Source organism: Paramormyrops kingsleyae, chromosome 6 (genome assembly GCF_048594095.1).
Source record: "Paramormyrops kingsleyae isolate MSU_618 chromosome 6, PKINGS_0.4, whole genome shotgun sequence".
NCBI lineage: Eukaryota > Metazoa > Chordata > Actinopteri > Osteoglossiformes > Mormyridae > Paramormyrops > Paramormyrops kingsleyae.
Window position 1 is genome coordinate 29,828,963 of NC_132802.1, and position 19,289 is coordinate 29,848,251.

A 19,289-nucleotide genomic window follows, 5' to 3' on the forward strand; every position below is an offset into this window, starting at 1 on the left:
TAAGGGTGGACGTCCTGGGCCCCTTCCCTCGCACCGAGGTTAGGATCCGGTTCGTGATCATGGCCATGGACTACTTCACGAATTAGCCCGAAGCATATGCGGTTCCTCATCAGAGCGCCACCACCACAGCGGCTAAGCTCTTTCGCAGGTTCAGGGCCCCCCAACAAGCTGCATAATGACAGGGTAGGAACTTTGAGATGGAGGTGTTCGGCGACGTCTGCCGGCGGCAGGGGATCATGAAGACCCGCACCACCTCCCTTCACCCTTAGAGCGACAGGCTGATGCAGCAGGTCCATCGTACTCTAGCCGCACAGCTGGCAATCCTCATGGACGAGCACCAGCGCAACTGGGATGCCCACCTTCCCCAGGTCCTGTGGGCATATTGCGCAGTGGTGCAGAAGAGCATCGGTTGCACCCCCACCGCCCTGATGTTTGCCCGTGAGCTACGGACCCTGGTGGAACTGGTGTCTAGCTCACCACCTGAGCCGGAGCTCCCAGTGACACCGGGGCTGGACTACATGTGCCAGCTCCAGGAGCGCGTGCATTTCATGCACTGGCCAGGAACCTTCAGGACATGGTCACGACCAGACAAAAGAGGGCGTATGACATCCGCTGGGGCCTTCCGTCTTAAGCACCCCATTTGGGTGACTGCCCCATCAGGAAGAAGGTGCAGCCACCTAAGCTCGACAGCCACTGGAGTGGCCCTGGGAAGGTCCTGGAATGGATCTCCGAGGTGGTGTACCGGGTGTGGATGCTGGAGTAGTGCAGGACTGTCGTGCTGCACCGCGACCACCTGGCTCTATACCAGCCCCTAGGCAGGACCGACAGTGAGTGCCCCAGCAGCAGGGACAGATTAGGATGGTGGGGGACTCGGGGCCCCGCAACCGCAGAGGACTCGCTGGAGCCCAGCACGTTTCCAGGACTTTGTGGGGGTTCCGGGATGGTTAACCCCCTGGGGGTGTAGCAGTGGGGCAGCTGCTACTGGCGGGCAGCGCAGCAGGCTGGAATGATGCCGACTTTTCTAGATAGATCTCCATAGCCTTTGTGTTGTAACATAATCGTGCTGTCTTGTTGTGTCAAGTATAGTGCTAAATGCGTACTGTTGTACATAGCATGTCCACGTGTGTGTGTGCCCACTGTGCATGTTAGAAGTAAGTGGGGCAAGGGGCACGGTGGGTAGTGCAAATGTGTTGGGAGTACGCCTGGTATAGGTGCGATAAACGTCACCTCGTGGCTAAAACCCAGAACCATGTCTGTGACGTGTAATTGAGCAGCATTGCTCAGCGATCCACCCTTACAATAATAATATTAATAATCATCACAGCAGTGCTTGAAACAACCACATAGTCAATATACTGTTTTAGTTTATTTTAAGGTCACAAAATGTTACATAGGCCCAACTTTTCTCATAGCTGACGTGGACATTAAAAAGCTCATTTTGTTTGTTTAGACAGGCAATTGTTTAAGGTCACTCCCAACTTGAGATCTGAACATTGCGTTTCTGATGGATATGATTTACCTGAACTGAGGCTGTCCAGGGTATGTTATTATAGATAGGAGCGTATAGCCGGGTGGTCCACTTGGGAGCTGATTGAAATTTAAATGCATTAGTGTCACACCCTGCATTCCTGCCCCCTTGTTCTTTCCCCAGTGTGGCGCTAATGAGCCCCACCTGTTACTAATTTGTCTTACCTCTCATTTCTGCCCTCATATGATTCACACCAGATGCCTCTCATTTGCTCCTCATCAATGGTGTATAAGAGTGCCTCCCAGTCCTGTGCTCCCCAGTTTGGTCATTGATGTCACCCCAGTGTGTGCTATAGTGATTTCCCTACCTGCCAGTTTTGTCTTGTATTTGACCCGACATGGTAAGGTTTTGTTAACCCTGTTCTCCTTCCTTAATAAACCCCCCCCATTTGGTTTACCCTCACACCTGCTCCTGCCTCTTTCATTGATGGAATGTGACAATTAGTCTGAATAAATTCATACAATTTGTCATATTTTATTTACAGCAGTTAGTTTCTCTCTAAATAAAGCATTAAAATGTAGAATTATGTCATTAAAACTGGCTGTAGGGTTAATGTTTATAGGGATGTAGCAATTATTGTATATTTACTGCCCCCTGCTGGAAAATACAAATATTAAAGAAACAGCGCTGCAAGCATAATTCAGTGGTAAGTGCATTGTTTCAAATACTGTTAACAAGATTGTAACTATGGAGGGATTATTCGGACTAAACATAAATAAAACAAATGTATGAATTTAAAAACATACTCTGTAATGTGGCAATACATAAACGTCAATGACATATGACCATGAATAAATTTATTGAGAAAATTGTATATTCTTCCAGATTTTAATTATTTGAGCTATTTTGTGCTGGTTTAATTAACTGATTGATTGATTTCAATAATGCCATACATGACATGAAATAAACCTTGAAATGCACACTGTCACATTCAGCCATCAAAGGTTTGAGGGAGGGCTCTGGTGAATGCTGGTTTTTTGTTTGGTGCGTCACTTTCACTCGATCACTCCTGTCTAGCCCAGCATGGCCACGCTGGATATACAGCAGTCCATCAGTATCTGCGGTTTCAGCTATCCCTAGTATCAATGTGCTTTCGCCGTTGCTTCGTCCTTTGTGGGGTATACAATGCATGATTGTCTTTGCTCCATCATCCTTTAGTACATGACAAATTTCATTGCTCTATCATCTCTTGAGATTTAGGTTAAAACGTCAGATGATCCTCATCCCAGCCGCCTCACACTCAGTTGCAACCTGCCCAGTGCAAGCTGCAGGTCACAGCCCAGTGACGCCAGCAGAACCACATCATCTGCAAAAAGCTAAGACACAATCCTGAGGCCGCCCGAACCAGACCCCCTCCGCCCCTTCACCATGCCTAAAAATTCTGTCAATAAAGATTATGAACAGAATCAATGGTAAGGCAGCCATGCCATAGTCCAACACCCCCCAGGAAAGAGGCTGACTTACTGCTAGCAATGCAAACCATAGCTAGCTTCATTGGCCCAGCCACCAGACACTTGTCTTCAGTCTCCCCCCACCCCAGGCCTGGCTCCAGGGTGAGACCCTGGTCTCTCCAATCCTGGCGATGTAACCTGGTCCATTGTATTATTTTCATCGGGGTGCTCAGAATCACAATTAGTCTGGCTGCTCACTTAGGACCAATTAGCCTTTGGAGACCCTACCAGGGGCAATTGCCCCTGACAACACAGCTAGTAAGATCATGGAGGCACACAAACCCCCCCACCATGATAAGGTGGCGACTCATGGAGGGGCAAATTTATGTCATTCCATTGTAAACATAAAATTAGCTACTGGGGCAGTTTGCAAACCCTACAGACTATTTATAAGGTAATAAAACTGTTAACTATATGTAAATGCATGTGCATGTGTGTGCAGGATTCTCTCAAATTGAAAATCTCACTCTAGCCAGCTGACCGAAGTTGGTTAACCTGATACGGGTCCGCAGATGGTTTGCTATTATCCATGGTTTCAGCTATCTATGGTAGGTCTTGGAATGTATCCCCCAGAAGAGCTTACTAGATTTGGAATGAAAAATACTGATTACTGCAGATGAAATGGATGCTGCCCATCTTATAACAGACTTCAGAGAGAAAACTGAAAGGGTGTCAGAAGAGACTGCAGTGGTGGCAACTCTTTCTGTGTACTACTCTGATGAAAATGTATTTTCAAACTTTGAGGAACTTCTGCAATGCAGCAGGCTACAAATGAGAATATCTGATTGCAGTGTGACTCACCCTTGGAGACGTTTCCCTTAAGCACAGTTGCTAACTGAATGGGTACAACTATATAAGTTTCTAATGAGAGTTTTTGGGAACGGTGCCCCTAGATGGCCATCCTGTAAAGTTGCTTAGTGAAGCAATACTGGACAGCTAATTTTTCCTTTCACTCATCCACCTGTGGCTCATGGTTCGATTGCTGCGAACTGCAGCCACTAGAGGCAGGTCTCTTGGAAGCACTCAAACAATCACTAAGACCTCTATGTCTTATCTGTGAAAGTTTACATTTCAAGGCTTTTTTCATGTCATGTACGGCAGTATCAAAATAAATAAATAAACAAATAATTTAACTAAACCAGTAAGAAATAATTTAATAATTAAATAAAAGCTGGAAGAAATAAACAATTTTCTCGGTAGATTTATTTAGTACATTTATTTATTACATTTATTATATTTATTTAATTCTGAAAAGCATTTTGACCTGACAAGCATGAAAATATTGTATCAAAAAATTAATGCAACAATTTAAATGGGTTCTCTCTTACTGGGCAAAATGGTAAATATTACAGCTGTTCAGCTTCTGTCGTAAAGAGGCATCTCAGTCCCTCTGTCAAGCATCAGACCGTGTTTCCAGTTTGATAGCCTCATCTCTAACTTTGTCTTTTTTTCTGAAAAAACAGGAAGCCAAAATGTAGAGCAAAGGTGTTTGGAATTTAATATCTTTTCTAAATAGGATTCATCCAGGAATTAAGTTGCATGACAGGAATTAATAGATCATATAATAACAACAAAAAGAAAGACAGTGCCATCAATGCCTGTTTTTTTCCAACATTGATGAGTAACTGAAGTGAATAAATTTTAGACCTAATGCTGTTTCTTTATACATGTAAACTTTGTCCCTATGGAATTTTCGTGCTGATTTGGGAGAAATATTTGAAAACATTTTTTAGAAATGAAAATTTAATCTCAATTTAATCTAAATCTCAAATTTTAAACACACGATACGTAATAAAAAAGTCATTTTGATCGCTCAACAAATTGGAATAGCAGTGAAAGTGTTAAAAAGTGGTCACAACCTTAATCCTGAAGCACAGGTGCATGGTGGGTGTTATTGTAAGTAATACTGCCATCAGGATCCAGCGGAGAATCCACCACACATCATTCAGAAGGTCTGAGGAAAACAAATGCAGTTTGCTACAAAATCACTCACATTTACTTAGCAGATGCTTTTATGAAACACAACATACAACTAAGGAATTTTATGAAACACAACATACAATTGAGGAGACAGGATCAGCCAGACCCTGAAACAACTGAGTTCCAGGACCTTGCCTAATGGTGAGTCAGGGCCAGTGGTGAGTGAGGCCCGATGGTGAGTCAGAGCCAATGGTGAGTGAGGCCCAGTGGTGAGTGAGGCCCGATGGTGAGTCAGGGCCAATGGTGAGTGAGGCCCGATGGTGAGTGAGGCCCGATGGTGAGTCAGGGCCAATGGTGAGTGAGGCCCGATGGTGAGTCAGGGCCAATGGTGAGTGAGGCCCAGTGGTGAGTAAGGGCCAATTGTGAGTCAGGCCCAATGGTGAAGTCAGTCTATGGACCCTGGGATTTGACCCGGTGACCTTCTAATCACATCCTAACCTGTTGAGCCCAGAGCTGCACTAACTTATCTGGGGGCCCTAGGCTGACATGCTTAGGGCACCCCCCCCCCCCGCCCCCAAGTGGGTCATTCGAGCTATTTTTTGGAATCAAATGAGAAATGAGAAGGATTATAAATTGATAGAACGTCAATAATCTCCTAATCAAAGCATAGGGTGCCAGTAGCAGAACTTACTTGTCAGGGTGGGGGCAAAAGTGCTGGCGGTAAAATTTGTCATTCGGGGGGAGGGCGGTATTGTACCAACTAAAACTGCAAATAACAGACATGTTTTTATAACGTATACGATCATATTATCTTATATTCACAAATCTAACTTATGGAAATTCAATCTTCATGGGGCGCCTAGTGTTTGGGAGCCCAGCCGGCTGCCCACAATTGTCTTATGGTAAGTCCACCCCTCCTTCGGCCACACACCACCCCCAATTTAAATTTTCTTCTAAGAGTGGGCTGGTTTTCCAAACTGGCGGCATCTTACCAGTGTAAACCTGCAGCAGTTGAAATCAATACATTAGCCAGTCTTAACAAAGAGCCATCAGACCTACCACGCTGCATCTCCATCTCAGCCAATTTGATGATGTCACTCTTAAGATTCAGCAGTCCACACCAGTAGACCCCCTCACCCTGGGAGAGCCGCAATACTTTCAGGCTGAAGGTCCCAGAATCCTCGTGCACCATGACTGCACCGTTTTCCAGCTGGGACGTGGTGTTGTTGAAGACAATACCGGAGCAGCAATCAGCAGAGGTCCTCTTGCACCAGACACGGTGCATGTCTTTCTGTTCTGGCATGTAGGGGCACCTCAGTACCCAGGGGCCCATACAGAAGCATGAGTCTGTTAAAAAAGTGTATCGAGGCGTTATTCATCCATGTCTCATGAGAAATACAAATTTTGATGGTTGACTGTGTAGCGGCAGGTGCTGACAAACCCTTATCCTAATCCTGCACAAAACACCTACTTAGAGAAATCAACAAACAAAGAGAGCAGGAACATATTCATAAACACTGTACTGGAGTCAGTTGTCTCATGTTGCTTGCAAAAAACCTAATGATGAGTAAAAACAGTAATGGTGGGTCTTTAAATGCTGTTCTGAAATCAGAGGTATCATATCCTGCATGAGACACCTGCTGACACCGATGTCTTAAAGCGCTGTTCTTGCATGAGTTTCAATGTTCTGTGTAACAAAAGGGGGTCTGTTGGTATTACAGCATTATGCTAGGAACATAACTAAAACATTTCTCTTCCTAAAACCATATATAAAAAGGTGTCTGTAAAGTCAACCATTCCTTGGTTCCAGGTCTCACACAGCTGAGCTTGCTTCCGTATCACATTGAGCTCTTAATTATCATACTTACTATGCAAGACAGATTAAGCCAAATCTGTCTCTAACTGGCTATTTTTTTCAAACCTACAAAATACTGAGGAATACTGCTAACCTAAACTTAAGGGTTTTCTAAAATGTTTTATTTTTGTATCATTTTCAAACAGTGCAGTTGCCTCCATTTTCCCATTACTTATCCTGAACGCGATCCAAATTCAGGGCATCATTCACACACATAACTATAAAATATGGGCATTTTAAAGACAAGAATTATCCTAACAGCATGTTTTTGGGCTGTGGCAGGAAAATGGAGTATCTAAAAGAAATCTGCCCAAGTCTGGAAGTCTGAAGCTACTAAGCTCTCCTCTTCAGTAATCAAGAGCTTATGCCATATAACAGAGGCCACAGTTCCACACGTCTTTGGGCTGTGGGAGGATCCCCCATTCAAACACGGAGAACATGGACACGGCATACGTAATGCAGGAGGGGAATTTAAACCCACAGCTGGGTCATTCTGCGTTTGACGTGGTAACCATGTCATAGAGGTTGCAGGGTTTAAAAACATTTAAAATGTTTTTTCCGTTTCCTCTTAAATATTTAATTATTGTGTGTGCATTTAAAAAATGCATTTGTCCCAAAGATTGTGGTCACTGCTGTGATTGGGACTCATATTACATTTTACCACAGTAGATCTTGTTCTCCTCTCCTGGAGCCGACGCCTTATCGTGGTGGAGGATCTAAGTTGCCCAGGGCTTTATGCCCCTGGTAGGGTCACCCAAGGCAAACAGGTCCTGGGTGAGGAACCAGACGAAATGCAGCTCATTAGACCCCTTATGATGACAAACAAAATAGACTCATGTTTTCCCTCGCTTGGACACGGGTCACTGCCCCCCCCGCTTGGGGGTGGGGCTCGATGGCAAGCACTTGGTGGCCAGGCCTGCACCCATGGGGCCTGGTCGGGCACAGCCCGAAGAAGGAACATGGGTCCCCCCTCCAATGGGCTCACCACCCGTAGGAGGGGTCATAGGGGTCGGGTGCAGTGCGAGTTGGGCAGTGGCCTAAGGCGGGGACCTTGGTGGTCTGATCCTCGGCTGCAGAACCTGGCACTAGGGACATGGAATGTCACCTCTCTGACAGAGAAGGAACCTGAGCTGGTGCGCGAGATTGTGAGGTTCTGATTAGATATAGTTGGGCTCACATCGACGCACAGCTTGGGCTCTGGAACAAGTCTCCTTGAGGGGGGTTGGACCCTCTTCCACTCTGGAGTTGCTCGCAGGGAGAGGCGCCGAGCAGGGGTGGGCATACTTATTGCCCCTGGCTGGACGAGAGGGTAGCCTCCCTTCGCCTTCGGGTGGGGGGATGGGTCCTGACTGTTTGTGCTTATGCGCCAAACGGCAGTTCAGAATACCCACCCTTTTTGGAGTCCTTGGAAGGGGTGTTGGAGAGCGCTCCTCCTGGGGACTCTCTTGTTCTGCTGGGGGACTTCAATGCTCACGTGGGCAATGACAGTGAGACCTGGAGAGGTGTGATCGGGAGGAACAGCCCCCCCCAATCTGAACCAGAGTGGTGTTTTGTTATTGGACTTCTGTGCTCGTCACGGATTGTCCATAATGAACACCATGTTAAACATAAGGGTGTCCATATGTGCACTTGGCAGCAAGACACCCTAGGCCGCAGTTCAATGATCGACTTTGTAGTCGTGTCATCGAACTTACGGCCGCATGTCTTGGACACTCGGGTGAAGAGAGGGGCGGAGCTGTCAACCGATCACCACCTGGTGGTAGGTTGGCTCCGCTGGTGGAGGAGGAAGCCGGTCAGGCCTGGCAGCCCCAAGCGTATAGTGAGGGTATGCTGAAAACGTCTGGCGGAATCCCCTGTCAGAAGGAGCTTCAACTCCTACAGTACCTCCGGCAGAACTTCTCCCATGTCCCGGGGGAGGTGGGGGACATTGAGTCCGAATGGGCCATGTTCCGCGCCTCCATTGTGGAGGCAGCTGACCGGAGCTGTGGCCGTATGGTGGTCGGTGTCTGTCGCGGCGGCAATCCCCGAACGCAAGTGGACACCGCCAGTGAGGGATGCCGTCAAGCTGAAGAAGTCCTATCAGTCCTGTTTGGCCTGTGGAACTCCAGAGGCAGGTGATGAGAACCGGTGGGCAGACCGGGGTGGTGGTCCCCCTCTTCAAGAAGGGGGACCGGAGGGTGTGCTCCAACTATAGGGGGATCACACTCCTCAGCCTCCCTGGTCTATTCGGGGGTCCTGGAGAGTAGGGTCCGTCGGATTGTCAAATCTCAGATTCAGGAGGAGCAGTGTGGTTTTTGCTCTGGCCATGGAACAGTGGACCAGCTTTATACTCTCAGCAGGGTCCTGGAGGGTGCGTGGGAGTTTGCCCAACCAGTCTACATGTGTTTTGTGGACTTGGAGAAGGCATTCGACCGTGTCCCTTGGGGAGTCCTGTGGGGAGTGCTCCGGGAGTATGGGGTGCCGGGCTTACTTATAAGGGCTGTTCGGTCCCTGTACGACGGTGTCAGAGCTTGGTCCGCATTGTCGGCAGTAAGTCGGACTCGTTTCCAGTGAGGGTCGGACTCTGCCAGGCTGCCCTTTGTCACCGATTCTGTTCATAACTTTTATGGACATAATTTCTGGGCGCAGCCAGGGCGTTGAGGGTGTCCGGCTTGGTGACCTCAGGATTAGGTCTCTGCTTTTTGCAGATGATGTGGTTCTGTTGGCTTCATCGGACCATGGCCTTCGGCTCTCACTGGAGCAGTTCGGAGCCTGTAGTGAAGTGGCTGGTATGAAAATCAGCACCTCCAAACCCGAGACCATGGTCCTCAGCCGGAAAAAAGTGGAGTGCTCTCTCTGGGTCGGGGAGGGGGTCCTTCCTCAAGTGGAGGAGTTTAAGTATCTCGGGGTCATTAATGAGCCACCGTGCCATAATAAATTAACTCTCTACACGGAAATGACTGTTTTATGAAGTATAAATAAACAAGCTTGCAAAGGCTTATTTTAAGTAGGTCACTAGCAAGGTAAACTTTATTGGCCCCAAGGGTGAAATTACTTATAATGCTTTAGGTTATAAGCAGGAAGCATCTAATGATGCAGCAGCATGGCACCTTTATTTATGATTTCAACTGCATTTTAGATCAGTGTTATTAAAATGGACTTGTCGGCTGGTTCATGCGTTCATGCAGAGATTAAAAATTTATCTGTGGAATTAATTGGACTGATTTTAAATCCTGACAAACTAGAGCTGGGCAATAAATCGATTTAAGTTCAGGACGATGTGTTTTCATGAAAATCCATTTTATTACTTTTTTTACACACGAGTGCCAAAAGCGGAACTAATGCGACGCATCATTCTTCACGGGTAAATTAGCGCGGCGCACCCAAACACTGTAGCAGATTCACTAACAACATGGCAATGACGGGGTAAAAGCTGGCGCTTGTGCCCAAGAAAAGTGTTGCTACATCTGTAATGTGGAATTGGTTCGGTTTTGCGAGGTCGGACACAGACCAAACAAGTCCTCGTTGCAAAGACTTTAAAAACTGTTGCAACCAAAGGAAGCAGCGCGACTAATTTATTCCAGCATGTAAAGCAGAGGCAAGCAGCGGAGTGGGAGAAGTGCCGCTCCCAGCGAAATGAAAATAGCCGCAGCACCAGCACAACAAACAAAGTTAAGCAAGCAACCGTCCCTGACACATTTTCGAACTATGTGCCATATGATAAGAATCGGGCATGATGGAAGACGATAGCAAACGCTGTCGTGATGTATTGTGCAAAAGACATGGTGCCCATACATACTGTGGAAAAGCTGGGATTCATTAACATGCTAAAAGTTTTAGACCCGAAGTACGTGCCTCATTTTTTTTAACACTGGCAATTTTTCAAAAGCTTTATTTTGCACTATGTCAAGCCCAATGGCATAAAGTATTTACTTAATACCAAGCTGACATGATAAAATTGTGTGTTTTTTTTTCTCTTATTATTACAATATTACTTATTACTTTTATTTATAAGTTTGAGGGCGTATTGTGTTGTTGCCAGTTTGAAAATAAGCTATAGAGAAAGCTTTCTAAAAGTTTTTACAAGTTTCTAAAATTGTTTACAATGGCGTGGTCTGCCATCTCACTTACAAGCATCTTTTATGGCTTGTCAGACTGCACTTAAACCCTAAAGTAAAAACAAAAAAAAGCTAAATAAAGTTAAAACTTGTTTTGAACCATTTTTGTCATCTGTAGTTTGATTTTGAGTAGGGGAGGGGAAAATCGATTAAAATCGGAAATCGGATTTTTTGTGAAAAAATCGGAGATTTTATTTTTAGACCATATATCGCCCAGCTCTATGACAAACATACACGGTCACTTTCAAATTATTAACATCAGTTCCTCCCACTCATTTTCATCTGTCATTTTCGATATGTCTTCACTTCCTTAATTGTTATTTGCATTATTTTACCAGTAAACCTGGACAGCTGCACTACTCTCTGTGTAGAAGCAAAAGAAAACCTATTTCATAATGTTAAAATTCTCGCAGAAATGAACAACTCACGAAAAAAATGGCTTCTGGGTTTATCAGGTCATTCTGAAACAAGACCTGGAGGTGGCGTCGCAAAGTACCGGAGGTGCCTCCGCCGAGCGATACCGTCTCCCCTCAGTATCATCAAGTCTGAAGGACCGAGTTTGCCCATAACCGAGGATGAGTGGAAATCGGGATATATTGTATTATTTAATCAGACATCATTGCGGGTCGTAAGGTCAGAGCAATAGGAAATGCTGGATGGTAGAGTCAAACGTTTAACAGTCTTAGTGTTTAGGTTAATAAGCATGATAGCCCGTCTTAATTCCGCCTTGCAAATTGCAGCGACGTATGAGAGGAAATAATAATCGGCGCTGCGGATATGCTGCTGGCCAGGGCTCGTTTCAGTTCCCATTTATAATTGCTGTGTGGTGTTCTTTACGATATATGATTCATGAGTTTTTGTTTTTATTTATTATTATTATTATTATTATTATTATTATTATTATTAATATTACAGGGAGACAAAGAACAAGACTATACTGTAACTCCCGCTTCTTCTAAAGTTACTTTACATACTAAAGTTAATGGAACGTTTTACATTTAACGGTTGTCAATGGTAGCACAACATAATAAGCTCTTTTTAACACTGAAAAATCTTCTACCCTCCGCCCTACCATGCCCTTCGTTTGTTTCAGCTTTATTATTATAATAATAATAAAGTAATGAACTAAGCAACTAATGAAGTAACAATAGTTTTATTAGTGGAATAATTTTATGAGAACATCAGGAAAACTGGACATTTTGAACGTTTCTATACCTTAATCGTAACGTTCCGTTGATAGCTGGGTGTACATATAGGTATCATTACAACAAATGTATCGTCGATCTTCAACGAAATTTTTTCCCCACGAAATTAAACTTTTATTCACTTCCTGCACGCAGTTAGAGACCCTTCAGTAGGCCCATCAGTCACCTTAATAAAACATAACATTAAGATTTACAGATTATCAAATTCGTTACAGTATGACATGTGGAGCTCTTACCAGCGTACAGGAGCATGAGGATGCACGGGAGCACAGTCATGCTGTAACGGTTCGCCTGGTACCCGGCGCACAGCTGCTGCAAGCGAGACACAGGCTGCTGATCTAAGCTCACCCGGAAGCGGCATAAACTTTTTATAGAAATTCTGAGGTTTGGCTTTGCTGTTCACAGCTTTTTGGACACCAAGAGCATATAGCATTAGCATCATACCGAAGCTAGAATTTAGATGAATCAGACTAGAAAAGAATTTAAAAATATAGCAATACCAACCTGTAATATTCCCCTGTCAACATATGACAGCAAAAAGATACCTGCATAAAATATCTGAAAAACAGCTAATATCACTTATTATTATTGTCTACCACATATATAAACAATAACTAGTTCTACAATGTGATTTAAATGTATCTTATTTCAGACCAGGATGATATAAGAAATTATGGCGCAAGAATTTTATATGAGTTCCCGCTTATCAGTTCTATCTGTGGTCTTAGGTCAGTCCTGCTGTTTGCAATTTGGCAGAAACCATGTGAAGTCTCACATAATTAACTGGACAGCACACAAAGAGTACTTTCATTTAAGGGGGAATCTCATTCTACCCATACGATTCTTCTAATTTTATTTTCTTGTAACAACAACAATAATAATGACGTGCCAAGGGCAGGCACTTATACATACATAAAGAGGGCTACCACCAGGAACAGGTGTGGGCTATTACAGTACACTAAGCACTATGACTAACAAGAAACAGGTGAGCATAATCAAGAATCACTACAGACACAGACACTTGGAAAGACTAGAAACATGAGTACAGAACATAACTGAAAAAAGGAGATAAGTAGCAAAAACAAGGAACTAACAAAAATACACCAAGAACCTTATCAGAGGTATGTAACAAAAAAACAAATGTTAAATTTTAAATAGCTGACCTCTAGCCAGCCTCTAATCCCACATGGTAGGGATGCCTCTCTCATTGCTGCACGCTCAGCCCATTGAGTCTCGTGGCAGACCGGGGAACAAGAGTACACACTAGGACAGGGGTGGGCAATCTTATCTGCAATGGGCCGGTGTGTATGCAGGGTTTTGGGATAACCTGTAGGTCAGCTATTCAAGCCCAGGTGCGAGGACTCTTCAGCCAAACAGTTCTCTAATTAGTAATATAATTAGGGAGTTCCAGAGAGAACCTGCATGCACAGCGGCCCTTTCTGGGTAAGACTGCGCACCCCTACACTAGGAACTAAAACCTGTGAAATATTGGGAGATGTGATCACCAGCGACACCTGTTGGCCAAATAGGGAATTGACACATGGACTAGGACAGGGAACAATATCGACAATCTATACCAGGGGTGGCCAATCTTATCTGCAAAGGGCCCGTGTGTATGCAGGTTTTTGGGATAACCTGTAGGTGAGCTGTTCAAACTCCGGTGTGAGGACTCTTCAGCAAATCAGTCCTCTTATTAGTAATCTAACTAGGGAGTTGCAGCGAAAACCTGCCCTTTGTGGATAAGATTGGTCACCCCTGATCTATACTTATAAATCTAGACATGTAATGCTGAAGAGGAAGTGTGTTAAAAGTAACAAATATTGTTAAGCAAGATTAACTTCTTTTCAGCAAAAGTTTAAAAAAAAAATTCAATGTCACTTTCAAAATCCGAATACCACTTTCAAAATTGCAATACATATCAGTTTGGCAAACAAATATTGTTGTAATATTGAAGCTGGAGGCCTCTGCCAATTCTCATCCAGTATCAGGATGGCGTCTGTCCCACAGCGAAATGCATAAAACTGCCAGTCAGCTGATTGATGACTATCCTCTTTCATCTTAAAAGTTGAACTCACTGACACATCTAGAGGCATCAGTTCACAAATCCTTTAAAGCTTCCAAAGGAGTACTGATTAGCTCCCCAGCTCCACACAAATTAAATGAATGGGCTTACAAAATTGAATTTGTTGACTTCAAGACATTAAGAACCTTCAAAAGGAACTTTCCCATCTGTAAAATATGCTTTCTCATCTGTAAATCCTTGGGTGCAGCACAACACTCAGACACACCAGTCCATCAGAACATGTAGTCTTGGTTTTCACTAAACTCTTCCTACTTCACATCACAATGACTGTAATGAACCATAAAGTGGCTCTGAAAATGGGAAAAAAAACGATTTAACGCATGAACATGCTTGCATTGTTTGTAATACTGTGAGTCATAGCAGATGATTTTGCCAATGGATGGATGGGTGCATCTACCAAGCTTTACAGCGGCGTCTGCGCTCTACCATTCACCCTGCTCCTCACAGACGCTCCATCATAGCTCTGGCAAATGATACGATCGGCACAGTGACCTCCATTATTGTGAAGCTTCAGCATTTGATCAGTTTTGCATTTCCCAATGAGATGTTCTTCTGGAGCAGAAACAAAATTATTCTGGTGAGATTCTCAGCATTGCACCTGTATTAACTGTCCAAAATAAGACACTCCACTGGAGGGCGGATAAATCCTGTTAGTGACTCGCTATGCAGGTTCACTATACAAAGTAACTTGAGGTCCACAACGAATTCATCTTTGGGTGATGTTCCCATTTATTAGCGATACTATGAAAGGTTACAACATATAACAATGTGAGGGTTAATATAGTTATGGCATGTTAGGGGTAAAAACCATATGATCACCCCGCCACCTCACCTGCTGCGCCTGTGGCTTTGTACGGTTTTGCTATCGCCCCCGAGCCACCGTGACCTGCAGTTTACTCAGCCCACACTGCCACCTAGTGTCAACCGCCACCACACAACAAAATAACGAACGGCTGCCACAGCGCCAATTTTGAGCTCCATCAGACTTTATAGAATAGCCTGCTGTGTCTGGGTTTGTTATGCCGGCGCGTAGCAAGAGGACAATCCACTGTGCAGCTCTCAGAACAAAATGGATTTTAGTTCAACAAACTGAACTCAACAAAGGAAACCAGAAAACACCACAAGGGCTGAAAACAAACAGGTGAACAACCAAGCACATCTGGGAAGAGGTTACAGGCAAGGAGCATATACAGTGGGCATAAGGTAAACAAATGCTAACATCTATGGGGAAACAGGCAGGAAGCAAAGGCAACAACACACATACACAAACACACACAAAGACCAGGGGAGAGTAGAGAACAATGCTAACTGAACATTACTACAAACAGGGAATAGCAGGGAGCAAAAACAAGGAATGGTAACAGATGCACAACAATGCACAATTAACCAGTGACATGCACAAAAACATAAATGTTAAATCACAAACATAGTTGAGTTACACACAACACAAAGGAAAGTCTAGCGGGCGTAGCTACTCACTCAACCCATTAAGCCAGGTGGGAGCTCGAGGAACAAGGGAAGACATTAGGAGGCCAAACAGGATGACCAGCGACACCTACTGGCCAAACAGGACACTGACATGCAGAATGAAGCAGGACAGGGAAGTATTTGTGTTTCACCACATCCAACGGCAAGCTTGCTATTTGTGACACTTACCTCATTTGCATGGTTGATGCATGACGCGTATTGAGAAATGTCACTTTCACAGTTAGACTGGGTTGCATGGACAACATGCATTCAAAAAGCTTAATGAAAGGATCATTATGACTTGTAGTGGTTTCTAGGATTCCTCAAACAGGCAGTACATTTACAGACAAAAAGTTTAAGCAGTTCTTCTCAGTCTAGGTGGGTCCTAAGAGACTAATAATAGTGTCATTGTTTCCTTCTGTCTGCCACATAAACAGGTTTCATAAACACCCCAGCCTTGATGCATGCATCTGAAAGACTTTATATGTGAAACAGAAAGCAAAAGTATTCAAACCCATGGACTGGAATGGTGACAGCTCAAATTGGAAGAATGTGTTGAGTTTCAAAACTACTGTTTGCTAGTTTTGTATAATTCAAGCAGCCAATCAAAAAAAAGGAGAAACCCAACGCTGAAAAGGTGAAGTTTATTTCTGTGAAGGAGTAGAGTGAGTTCAAATGGATTTTTTTCACTTGTCTGCCTTGTCTGGACTGGGGAGCAGGATGAGAGCTAATCTAGGAACCACAAGGAACAAGTTAGGCAAACACTGGACAGGTTACCTTTTCAATGCAAGGCACACATACATACACAAAACAAATAAAATTCAGGCTAACCATTATATTTAAAGAAATATGCCTTCACACTGTTTTACTGCTCGTGCGAATGCTTGTAATGTTATTCAAAACATTTTGAAAATTGCATTGTTAAAACTAATACTCGAATAACTGACTTAGTAAACTTAAGGAATAATAAACCTTTTCAGTATTTATAACATACTGTAATGAATACAGAAGGTACATCTTAAACAGCAGAAATACAGCGCCAATACTGCAAGTTCCAAGTAATCTCATGCAGTAGACCTATGCATTTTTATGTCTCCTTCCATGATATAAACATTGCTGTAAGAACACAAGACAAAGAGGTTGGACCCAAGATTCCAGTGTATTCTATTAGTCTAGAACTCCAAAATCATGATCAGCGTTCAGGCAAAGGTTTGAATGGGAGCTAACGGGATACTATAGTTTAGGTAGGCTACGAGTCAAAAAGAGAAACTACACTATATAGACAAAACCATTGAATTCAGGTGTTTCATTCAAACCCATTAGTACAGTTGCATAAAATGAAGCACCTAGCCAAGCAGTCAGGCTTACAAACATTTATGAAAGAACAGGTCGTTCTGAAGAGCTCAGTGAATTCAGGGATGGCACTGCCATAGGATGCCACCTTTGCAATAAGTCAGTTTGTAAAATTTCTTCCCTGCTAGATAATCCAACTGTCAACTGTTAGTGGTAGTGTAACAAAGTGGAAGCAATTGGGAAAAACAGAAAATCAGCCATGAAGCAGCAGACTATGTAAATTAAGAATGGGGTTGCCAAGTGTTGAGGTACATAGTGTATAAAAGTCACCAGTGCTCTGTTGACTTGATAACTGCAGAGTTCCAAACTTCCTCTGGCATTAACCCCAGCACAAAAACTGTGTGCCTTGGAATGGGCATCCATGGCCCAGCAGCTGCATGCAAGCCTCACATCACCAAGCGCAATGCCAAGCGTCAGATGGAGTGGTGTAAAGCACGCTGCCACTGGACTCTGGAGCAGTGAAAACGTGTTCTGTGGAGCGATGAATCACGCTTCTCTGTCTGGCAGTCTGATTGGATGAGTCTGGTTTTGGCAGACGCCAGGAGAATATTACCTGCCTGACTGCATTGTGCCAAATATAAAGTTTGGTGGAGGTGGGATAATGGTGTGGGGGTGTTTTTCCATGGGTTGGGCTCGGCCACTTAGCTCCAGTGAAGAGAACTCATACTGCTTCAGCATACAGACATTTTGGACAATTTCCAACTTTGTGGGAACAGTTTGGGGAAGGACCTTTTCTGTTCCAGCATGACTGTGCCCCAGTGCACAGAGCAAGGTTCATAAAGACATGGTTGGCAGAGTTTGGTGTGGAGGAACTTGACTGTCCTGCACAGAGCCCTGATCTCAAACCCATTGAACACCTTTGGGATGAACTGTAACAGAGATTGCGTTTCAGGCCTTCACATCCAACATCAGTGCCAGACCTCACAAATGCCCTTCTGGATGAATGGCCAAAAATTCCCACAGACACATTCCAAAATCCTGTGGAAAGCCTTCCCAGAAGAGTGGCAGCTGTTATAGTTGTGAAGCGGGAACCAACTCCATATTGATGCCTATGGATTTAGAATTGGACGTCATAAAAGTTCATGTAGGTGTAATGGCCAGATGTCTCCAAGGTTTTTGTCTGTATAACGTAGATAGATTCATAAAAACAGACTGCAACAGCACTGCTCAGTGCAACACACTGTAGATAGCAGCAAGATCTGAGGTTTAGACAGGCTTTATATAACTCAGAAATGTTTTTGTGGTTTTCTGATGTCAGGTAGCAACCAAAAACAGATGGGTGATCTGAGATAATTTTGTACCTTTTATCTGAGTTTTTTTTTTTTTGTGGTCCACCGGCTCTATTCTCAAGTCATCAACTAGAGCTTGATTTTTTTTTTCAAAAGTAAATCAAGCTGCAGCATTTCAAATAGTTTCAAAGAGTATGATGTAATGAAGCCCACATTCAGCGCAGTCATGCCCCATTCTCATTTTCTTCAGAATAATGTTTCAAATTGCTATGCATGCATCAAATTAATCAAAGCATTTTACAACAGGATCTTCAGTCTGATATCTCTGGTATCTGTACTGTTCTGGATTTTTTTCTGACTTTGGCCAGGATGGTCAGTGAGTAGCACTGCTGTCCCCCAACACCCCCCAGGTTTGGGGGTTTGAATCCTACAACCAAATGTTCTCCTTCTGCTGAGGTGTTCTCTGGGCACTCAGCTCTCCCACTGACCAAAACCATGCGGTCTGACTAACTCAGTGTTTCTCAATCTGGCCCTCAGGGATCTCCAGACAGTGCACATTTTTGCTGCCTCCCAGGTGACAGCACACCAGGACCAATCAATCAAGAACACAGAATACCTGGTACAAGCGTGATGGGAGCTGGGAGGAAGCAAAAATGTGCACTGTCTCGGGGTCCCCAAAAACTGGGTTGAGTAACACTAGGCTGATTATTTTAATTTGCCCATATCGTATGATTGTGTGTGTGAATGGTGCCCAGTGATGCACCGCTGGGAAGATAGATAGAGACTGCCCATTTTATTAAGGGGCATAAAGAGAATGTTTTCCAATCCCCTTAGGCCTATTGAGTTTAGTGGTATTCCTGTTTTGCAGGTTTGAAAAAAAGGCGAGTTAGAAACCGCTTTAGCTTAACATGTTTTGTGTGATTCATCAGTCTAACTCAATCATCCAAAAGCTCATACTTTTACAGTAGTTTATCATGTTATGTGTGATAATTTTCTCAAGTACAACAGTGGGCTTTTTGCAATTTTAATTACATGTGTTTTAACTAGCATACAAAGGCCACTTAAAAAAATGCAATAATGAAACAGATCTGGACTTAGATT

At 44.0% G+C, this 19,289-nt stretch overlaps 1 protein-coding gene across 1 annotated transcript; it reads right to left on the minus strand.

The window, feature by feature from the left end:
• Nucleotides 1-1,346: 1,346 nt before the first annotated feature.
• Nucleotides 1,347-12,386, minus strand: LOC111844704 (CMRF35-like molecule 8). Its single transcript, XM_023813410.2, has 4 exons — nt 12,293-12,386; nt 5,959-6,246; nt 4,839-4,933; nt 1,347-4,430 (listed from the first exon to the last, which is right to left on the minus strand). Exons 1-4 carry the CDS (start codon nt 12,330-12,332, stop codon nt 4,413-4,415), a joined length of 441 nt encoding a protein of 146 aa, XP_023669178.1. The 5' UTR covers nt 12,333-12,386; the 3' UTR covers nt 1,347-4,412.
• Between the last annotated feature and the right edge of the window lie 6,903 nt (nt 12,387-19,289).